The following is a 10046-nucleotide window of genomic DNA, read 5'->3' as shown; positions in this document are numbered from 1 at the left end:
AGCGGGATTGTCGAAGGTGCCGTGTGTTTATGAAAGATGAAAGTAGTTGTTTCTGTTTTGCATAAAATAAATAGATGCTGTGTGTGTGTGCGTGCGGGTTAAGTCGCGTCCCGGGTGGAGGTGGGGTATGGAAGGGATGGTTTTGCGTGCGGTCGATGGCGTTGTTTTGGATCTTCATCATCGTCGTCAGCAGCGGCCCTAAGGGGGCGTAAGCCACTGTTAACGATGCGCGAACTGGCGCGCAATGGCGTTAGGAGGGTTGGCCCGTTGTGTGGTTTACGGAGACGCAGGATTTTAGTCGCTTGCTTCATCTCGTGTGAGACGCATTGCGCCGTGTTCTTGTTGAGTGAACATTTGTGAGTAAAGGTCAACCTCTCGAGTAACATCTCAATTGCGTGAGGCCGAACTGTTCTTAGACGAGTGGATTTATTCATTAAGTGTTGTTATTGAGTTTGTGTTAAGTGTACAGTATTCGGGAAACTCGATCTGCAATATTTTTTAGTGATTCCAAATACTGTGTTGGATTATCAACGAGAAAATCTTTGTGGTCGAAACCGGAAAACGTCCCCGAAATCCGTCGGAATGCTACCGTACAGCTCTTATGCGGCAGCAATACAGCAGATCCAAAGCCTCAACCACGATCTGGCACTGTTCGGCAGTCAGCACTCAGGTGGACGCTACCTGCCCCATCCGGAGCACAGTGCGGCCACGCTGGGCCAGTCGTACTTTGGGCTGAACAATTGGTCACTGCCGTTCTCGTTCCTGAAGTCGGTCCATCGGCCGGAAAAGCCACCCTTCTCCTACATTGCCCTGATAGCCATGGCGATCAGTAGTGCACCGAACCAGCGGCTAACACTAAGCGGAATCTATAAGTACATTATGGATAAGTAAGTACGATTTTTTTAAATCAAAGTTGGGCAGAAGATAGCAAAACAGCAGTCACTTTTATAAACAATATTGGTCAATTACATTAAAATAATTTGGATTGCGAACATTTTTTTAGATTTATTTGGCAAGCAAATGTTAGATTTAGCGAAGTAAAAGTTCTGATTAGAATATTACTTGGAAAATTAAATATCATTTCTCTATATTGGAAATTCATGTTTAAGTATTTGAAATTGGTTTGAACAAACTAGAAGAGTTTTTCAAGGTTTTTTTTGTGTATATATTTTAGTTTTGATGTATATATGCAAAACATACTGTTTTTTTTTACTTTTAAGCGGATTCAATTCAGTTGCAAAAATGCAATTTACAATGCATTGAACAATTCTTGAAGCAAATTGTACTTATCTGTCAAATTTAGAAAACCACGTATCTCCGAGTCCGCGTAAGTCGAGAACTGTGTATTTTTTTATGACGCTGCTAGTATAACTTTAAATCGAAATCCAAATCAAAATTTAAATCAAAAAGCCCAGCAAACATTGCTAAACATTAAAATTTAATGAGGAAGGCTTTAGCGAAGAACCCCACCATCACAAAAAATAATTACATTTTATATTTCGAATTTAATTTTTTTACGTTTACTACTATTACTACTAGTAGTACCATTATCATGTACATGTGGTCCCCGAACTACGCGGTACTTTTTATACGCGGATCCGTAAATAAGCGGTTTTCTTAATTTGACAGTTCTTTGGGAAAATTGCACTGATTTAACAGAACATAGTCAAATGTAAAACAGATTCCATTTTGATAAAGCTTTGAAATCATTCAAAAAGGTACAAAATAAAAAAAATAGGATAAGAATTATAGCAAATAAATGATTTAGTGCTTAAAATTCATTGCTTAAAGTTGCACAAAAACTAGTAATATTTTGAGTGAAACCCGCAAAATACGACTTACTCGGGAATTCGAGATACGCGATTTCTTCACGGTTCGCATTAATAGCATATCTTGGGGACAACCTGTATATTTGATGAGCATGACCTGCATTGGAATAATATTTTGTTTAGAAAAGTTATTTGGTTTTTTTAATGAGAATTTTTCCAATCGTTCTGTACACACGCATATGTCTGGAACTATTAACAATCTCTGGTTTTAGTAATCGAATTAGAAAAATATTTTAAAATATGCACGATAAGGTGCTTATATGATATGCAACGATTTAATACGGTGGCATTCTGTGTTGATAAAATCCACCACATCTCTCCGCCCGTGCTTCTTGCTACTCATCCAATTAGTCTCCTCAAACCCAGTACCTGCCACCCTTCGTTCACGTATGGTATCTTCCGTTTTCGCCTCCGCATATCCGCGTATCTTCTTGCAGCTTTCCGTACTATCGCGAAAATCGCCAGGGCTGGCAGAACTCCATCCGGCACAATCTCTCGCTGAACGACTGTTTCATTAAGGTACCGCGGGAAAAAGCGTCCGGAGCCGGTGGCAAGGGCCAATCGTCCGACGGGGACGGTGGTGAAGGTGGTGGTGGTAATGCAGGAGCAGGCGGCAAAGGTAGCTACTGGATGCTGGACCCGTCGGCAAACGATATGTTTGAGCAGGGCAATTACCGGCGCCGTCGTACCCGCCGACAGCGCAACGCAAAATTGATCCTGAACGGCCACTTTCAGGTAAGGCGGTCGGATGTGGTAGATAAATAAAGGACGGATGCTCTATTTCACCGTGGAGCTGGGAGATAGTAGGGGATATAAAAAAATAGAACGCAAGGGGAGCATACAGGCCTGCCTGCCGATGCTTATCGTATGCAGTTCCGCGGTTTGTACAGTTTCCGTTTCTTTTCCCCTCTGTTTCCCTCGCAGGGTTCACCGTTTGCGCTGGCCTTTCCACCGACCGGAGACTTTATGAGCCCGTCAACGGTAACGCACCTGCCACCACAGCCCCACGGTCGACGAAACGAGGGCACCGATCTTCATCATCTGATAGTGCGAAGTGATTTGATACAGCAGCGGCAGCAGCAGTCTCCGGAGCTGGCCGATCCGGCTCTGCTCTTGCTTGGTTCCGGCTGCTACCATCACCCTCACGGTGGTTATGTCCACGGGGCATCCTCATCAGCAGCGCTGCTGGCCGATGGGCTGGTAGCAGGTGATTCGCCGACGTCTTCCCTTGACACAACTTCATTAGCCGATACGAGCGGAGCCCGGGATGGAGTGGGCCACCAGCGTGGAAGATGGTCACCTTCTTCAGGATGCCACCACATCAAGCACCGGAGCGACGAGGAAACGGTTCCCTCCATCGACGGTGGAGATGAAGTAGAGTTCTTGGAACACTTCCCGAGTGGCACACATTCCGAGGGCGAGTACGAAAATGAACTTAACGCACTAAATCCGGCCGGCGAGCGACATCCGAGGATGGAATTAAGCGCACGTGCGAGGAAAAGTGATAATTGCTTGAACCAACAGTTCCCATCGACGGTGCGCTTCACGGCCCACACGCTGGACGCTTTGCTGCTGGGCGAGCTGAGTGGATTGCGTGTTAGAGGCTGCGAGCTAACGTCACCTTTCTCGTGTACCACCAGTCCCGATCGGCAAAGTTCTCACTCGGGCGAACGGCCGTTCCGAACGGTCAGTCCGGATCAAACGGGATTTGCGACTGCCCCGGCCGGTGATGGTTTGTGCACACCTGAAAGCGCATCGAAACCGACACTTCCGACATCGGTAGCAGCAGCAGCATCCGTCAGAGCGTCCGGATCGTCCAGCTCGCCGGTAACAGCGTACTGCTGCCCCAGTGTAAACAGTGCCCGGCTCTCGCCCGGCCGGCGTGAAAGTCCGAAAGCTGGCTCACCGGTTACAGTGACCGTACCGGTTCGCACGAAAGTTGGTGGCTTAAAGTCGAGCAATTTCACCATCGAAAGTATTATGCGACGGGACTAGGAAGCGTAATAGCATGGTCGCCATTTACATCTCTCGCCCATGAGGAGTGGAGCGAGGGAGGGGGGGAGCAGATGTGTGGACAGTGTGTTGACAGTAGCTTAAGTCGACAAACTAACTAGTCAGTGGAGTGGTTTCGTAAATAAAATTCATTCAACGTTGCCGTTTGGCAACGACCGAAACTGACCATCGGGGAAGCAAGCAGACGGAGAGAGAGAGAGAGAGAGAGAGAGAGAGAGAGAGAGAGAGAGAGAGAGAGAGAATGGCAGAGGGAAAGTTGGTGTTGGTGTAAGGTGATGAATAGACGATTAAAAAAGATGACATCCCAGCAGGCGCTTGGGGACTCAGGGAAAGTGTGTTTGGGTACTTCTACCGGTTGCATCCGGCTTTGTTGACTCTTTTAGTGGTGCTTTGAAATTTGGCAGAAAATTGAAGAGTACATTACTTCTCGGACACAATTTACTGGGCGTTCATCGTTCATCGGGATTGCTGTTAACAGAGAATAAATCTAAGCTTTTGCCGGTACAGGTAGTACCGGAGATACTGTATGACTTAGTGAATTCCAAACACTTACGATTTTGGATGCGTTTGAAGCTAAAATGTAGGTTGTTTGCTAGACAAATAAGATTTCCAAATAAAATTATTAATTTTAAATGTTTGAAAATGAGTTAGGAGGAACGATGTCCCTTGATCTTATGAGATGATTCACATAAATTGTTCAGAATTACAAGTTCTTTTTTTTAAAGAAAATCTACATTTATTCAGTTAGAAAGAAAATGAAAAGTTTTTTGAATTATTTTTGAAATTCTATTCTAGGAGAATGTACTAGTTTGTTTGACAAATCTTTTGTCAATTGGAAAGTAGAGACTAGTTTTATTAAATTAAAAAACCCGAACTTTTTTTTGATTCACGACCGCTAATGTTGTTGGAGTGAAAAAATAATTGGAAAAATTATAACATTGGCATTGGCAATATACACATTTTTTTCTATTGGATTTTCTGTCATAAAGACAAAAGTGTACTGTTTTAGCATTGTTTTATTAGCCCTGGTATGATTTTTTTTTCTCATCATACAAATTACATGAAACGAATTTTTACGAGTAACGAGTTTTTTTTTGTATAACTAGTGACTCACAGTACTGACCTCGTTATGCGATAATAAACAATAGAAAAAAAACTTTTCTATTTGGTAGGTTCCACCGAGATTTGAACTCGGATCGTTGGATTCAGAGTCCAAAGTGCTAACCATTACACCATGGAACCCGACTTGCAGATGAGCCTAAAATTAGCCATTTTGTTGGGTGCGGCTTGGCCGCCTAATTTTTCTCGAAAACGAATTAACAACGATCGAATGTGTTGATTCTATTATTCAATTTCATTATTCGGTTTTCGTTTATCTGCACACCCATTACCATAACCCTATCTTTATGCTGCTGCTGCTGCTAATGTTGGAGAATAACGACGGGCTTATGTGGCGAGATTCCTGCTGCCAATCTTCTACTCCAACTCCTCTCCCTCTGTTTACCGATTTATCAATGCGTGTAAACTCATTTTTACGCGAAACTGTTCAACGATTGAAACGGCAACACTAGTCGGTAGGAGGTTGGGTGTTTTGTTCCAGTGATCTCACAATCTCCCACCCACCCGCGCTGGTTCTCACCGTTCGGGGCTAGCTCGATTCGATTTATCATAATTCACCGGCTTGACGGGAGGACATAGGAGGAACTCGGAGGCCGCGCGCATATCCAAACTCGTAACGATGATGGCAGTGAAAAAGTTTGTTTTAAAAATCTCAGGTTCTAAATTCGATTTTTTCGCTCGTTATTCATGGGGCGAATCTAATAAAGTTGATTTATGCCACCGGTTCGGAAACGGTTCGGTGGCTTACGGAAAAAAGTTTACGTGTATCTGTGTGTGTATGTTTGTACCATCGATGTTGTTCTGTGTCCCGGGGAAAAGGGGTTGTGTTCTCGATTGAAAGGAAAAAATGGGGAATTGAATGTCAAGTCAAACTAACGCCGTACAGCCGGAAAGCAGCAGGGACAAGCAGCAAACTGCATCGGTCGCGAAATCGCAGCATTTTCTTGGGGGTGTTTTAACAAAAAAAAAAAAAAAAGACATCGAGAGGCAGTGGCCGCCGGTCTGTTGATTCAAATTGTCCTTTCTACCGTAAAACACACAAATAAAACTTGCTTCATATGTGTGCAATGATTCAACGTTTTTCCCGTTCTCCGCCTTCGGTATTTACCTTGCGCTGGCACTAAAAAGAAGCAACCTGGTGTTTGAGAAAACTGTATCAACAGGATACGGATTGGGCTGGATTTGGGTTGGAAGAACCCGGTCGCGGACTTAAGACCAACGAAATATGACTTTCCCAACTATGAGCGAAGCCTCCAGGCGTCCTTTCCTCTTCCAAATACTGGCGCTGTTGATGCAGGAAGCGAAAGAGAGGTACATTGTCCCACACACACACACATGAACACATATACACTGAAACAACTGAAGCATGTGAAGCATAAATGCATAAGCAAATCATCGTAAAATATTTGCCTCCACCGAGCATGACATAAATCTGCATTCAACGGTTATGTGTATGTCGTACCTGTGGCGATGTGAATTGCGCCTTGTGTACAGAGAAGGCGGAGGGGGTTACCGTGGCTGGTTGGGAAATTGTTTTTGTAGTTTTAGGATATAAAAAGGTACACAGGTTGGCCATAACGTTGTCCTCTAGGTGCGGCACGAATATAAATAAAGTGCGCTAAAGCTAAGGGTGGCTTACGAAGCGTTTTGGAAGCGATGTTTTAGAAGTGAGCAAATTGATGTAAAATAGAACGAATCGTTGTCGTGCAATATAAATCAGATCATATGAAATATTTGTTGTAAATGTTCAAGTTTAAGCAGGTTTAGTAATTATTGAATGAATGCAAAAAATCTTAAAAATAGGAAATCCAACGACAAAGAAAAACCTGCAAATGATTAAATTACAGCAATAATACCATCCAAAAGTATGATTTTGAATTATTTTTTAAGAGTAGCTGTTAAGTTTGAAGTATGACCATTATTATTTATATGAAAAAAACATAATAAAATTGAAAATTTAACAGCGAAGAAAGAGAAATCAACGATGGAGCTACCATAAAATATAATAACAAAGCACAATATGAAGTGATAAGTATTCAAATAATTTACCTGTTTACATATTTAACACTTATTATACAAAATGATACCAAAATCATCCAGTTTTAAAACCGATTTGCCTCAATACTACGCACCATTGCCAAGCGTAAATAGTCAAACATTGGCATGCCCGCCAAAAGCACACCTGTGCCGTTTCGGCCTTACTTACGGCAAACGCCCCGCCCCGAAACGCTTGGCACAATAATAAAACCAAACAATGTCACCCATTGCCTGTTTGTCGAAACCATCGAAACGCAACGCCAACCCGTGCAACCCACCCGGCTAAATCAGCGATGGGCGATTAACATGATTTAGCGGGTAAATTATGTGCAATCAATCATGCGGCCCCTGTGAAAAACGCAACCACCCCAGGGCGCAAAGGTGAAGCGCACACTACACGCACGAGGTCGCGCGTAGTATCCAAAACAAAGCGCACCCGCCAAAAACAACAGTGCGGAAGGTTTGGGCAGCAGTGTTTCCTTCGGCAAAAGATGCTTTTCTTTTGGGGGTTTACACATACACGCATGCACACACACACACGCGACTTAGCACACATAGTCGTTGCCGTGCTTCTCCGTCGACCGTAAATTGTCTACCGGTTGTGGCTGGCTTTTGGGCTTGTTTTTCGCTCTATTTATCTTATTTTGTGCTGATTGAATCGGTGCCAAGTTTCGATCTGTTGCGGGCAGCGGAAAGTTGAGGGTTGAAAAGCGACGCTTCACATTTGCGTGTGTGTGTGTGTGCGCGCGGGTCTGTTTTTTACCCCACGTGTCCACGTGGGGCTGTACTTTTGCTGATTGGCGATGCAGCGGTGGCGGGTTTTGTTTGTTTTGAAATTTCACCAATCTACCAATCGAATCGAAATACACAAGCGGGGTGAGGGTATGTGAGTGTGTGTGTGTGTTGGTTCTGATTGGAAACGAAAGAAAGTGAATCGTTGGCGTTTCCGTGGAAAGGCTAAATAATGCGTTCCCCGGGAAAGAGAATGTGGATGTAGCGTGTATGTTAACACGAAGATTCGAGGCCCACTTTTCCTCAGGTGATTGTGTGTACACGCCGTGCTTCCTTAGCACGGCTTGCAACAATCGTACGCGATCGATGATGGCACGAAATTGAGTGATAAATGTTACGCTGCGCCATTTTGGTGTATCGGTCTCAACCCCGAATTTGCTGCTTTGCATGTCTGTGCGGTATTAGTCAGTGCGCTTTGGAACGATCGTTTGTGGTTGACTGAAGGTAATTTGTCTACGGCTGGTTCATCGAAATGATACCGTTTAAGGGGGGTTCGCTGTTAAAGGCACGAGTTTTATCATTATAAAATGCATAGCACGTACACAATCACGTAAATCACGTGCTTAAACCAATGCTCAATTGTTCATTATTTTGTACTGCTGAGCGTGATGGAGACGCACGGTCGGTTTCAAATAAGTTTTTTGAGTGGTCCATTCCTGGTCTTTTCAACTACAGTTTTGATTATATTGGCAAACTGTACATCGTAAGCTGCATGTGACTTTTTATCGAGGGTATTTTCATGGTAATGACCAATAATACACGCAAAAACTACATGACCATCTTTTTCATATTATGAAATTTTTAATAAAGTTAAATTGTGTTGCAATATATTCTTCCTCTTCTGTGGCCCAACAACCGTTGCCAGTCAAGGCCTGCCTAAACCAATAATTGTGCTTAGCTTTTAGAGACTTCTTGATTTACCCATAGCAGGATAGTCATTCCTACGTATGGGGGCACGGTCCATTTGGGGCTTGAACCCATAACGGGTATGTTGTTGTAGGTGAAAAGTTAAATTGAAAGTACTTTAAAGTAAAAAAAACAGGCAAACCTTTACATATCATGCTCTATTAATCGACAAAATATCATATAATGTATGCTATTTTACACAATTCTATGTTGTTATGCTAACAATGGTAGTTTCTCGCTAATTACTGCTAATTACTAATATAAATTTATATAAAATTGAATCGTTGAAACATATTGAGCTTCCCAGACCCAGACCTTTGCCCAGACCTTTTAAGCCAAATAGTTTAATAAAAATTAGTTTAGAAGTATATTTGAGAGTCTACAAATAAGGGATATAGAAACTATTACTATAATTACATAACTATTTATTGAAAATCATCATAGAACAAATGATTTACCAAAATCATGCCAAAACTCTATTATAATACGATTAAGTTAACCTGGTAAGTGGTTGTATTGAATGTTTCATACAATATACATTAAAAATGAAAATATTAAAAAAAACTGATAGAAATTATACTTCTCTAAGAAGAATGACAATAACATGCTCAGAAATACAGGCTTATATTATTAATTATATTAATGACGGTATATTCTGCCCTAATAATAGATGCCACAATATCCACCATAATATCAGGATACCGATAAAACTCCATTGTTTAATGGTCTGACGTATAAACAACATTAAACTGTTCAATAATCTGCGTTTATCTTCATTTTTGAACGCTGAACTCAAGCAGAAAACTTTTCCAACATGTTCCAGGTAATGTTGTACATTTTCATTTCATTCCTGTCACCACATCTTTCAGAGCAATTTTCCACGAAGCTGCATACTAGAGCGCGAGGAAAATGTTTTAAATAAATTCAATGCTTTATTGCAGGTGAAGTGTAAGTAAAATCACATTTTCTTAAATTTACTTGCAAGAGTGCACTTATCGTTAGAAAGGAGAAAGCAGCAAATCGGCGGAAAGCGGCATTGATTTGGCTTCACCCTTAAGTGCAAAGAGTCTGTTTCGTCTTCGGGCTGGAAAAAGCAGCTCCAGCATAAAGAACACCCACTAACAGGAAAAACACTTTGCACCGTTAATCACTTTTGATCAAGTTTGTTTTTATGTACTTAGAGTGTTTTTTTAAAAGATTTTTTGTTGCGATTTTTCTCCTCTTTAATCCGGCGAGGTTTCCTTGAAGGTGGGTTAAGTTAATTTCTGCTGCCATCTTCACCAAGTGGGGTTGTTCCTTTTTATAGTATCTGTGCAGCGCTTTTTCCAACTCTCTCTCTCTCTCCCTCGT

General features: G+C 42.2%; 1 protein-coding gene and 1 non-coding gene across 2 annotated transcripts; one reads left to right on the top strand and one right to left on the bottom strand.

Moving 5' to 3' along the window:
- Nucleotides 1-317: 317 nt before the first annotated feature.
- On the top strand, nt 318-4498 carry LOC121592913. Its single transcript, XM_041914822.1, has 3 exons — nt 318-887; nt 2267-2564; nt 2754-4498. Exons 1-3 carry the CDS (start codon nt 583-585, stop codon nt 3822-3824), a joined length of 1674 nt encoding a protein of 557 aa, XP_041770756.1. The 5' UTR covers nt 318-582; the 3' UTR covers nt 3825-4498.
- A 514-nt stretch (nt 4499-5012) lies between these two features.
- Trnaq-cug lies at nt 5013-5084 on the bottom strand. Its single transcript has one exon. It is a non-coding gene; the product is annotated as a tRNA-Gln (tRNA).
- Between the last annotated feature and the right edge of the window lie 4962 nt (nt 5085-10046).

This window comes from Anopheles merus, chromosome 2L, assembly GCF_017562075.2.
Source record: "Anopheles merus strain MAF chromosome 2L, AmerM5.1, whole genome shotgun sequence".
Taxonomy (NCBI): Eukaryota; Metazoa; Arthropoda; class Insecta; order Diptera; family Culicidae; genus Anopheles; species Anopheles merus.
The sequence above is the reverse complement of the archived record's forward strand: the minus strand, read 5'-3'. Positions and strand labels throughout refer to the sequence as shown.

Bases quoted from the DNA above. Each gene is read 5' to 3' on its own strand.
- LOC121592913 (XM_041914822.1), top strand. From the start codon at position 583: ATGCTACCGTACAGCTCTTATGCGGCAGCAATACAGCAGATCCAAAGC. The intron at 888-2,266 runs GTAAGTACGATT...ATCTTCTTGCAG, and splicing joins TATAAGTACATTATGGATAA to CTTTCCGTACTATCGCGAAA. The intron at 2,565-2,753 runs GTAAGGCGGTCG...TTTCCCTCGCAG, and splicing joins TCCTGAACGGCCACTTTCAG to GGTTCACCGTTTGCGCTGGC.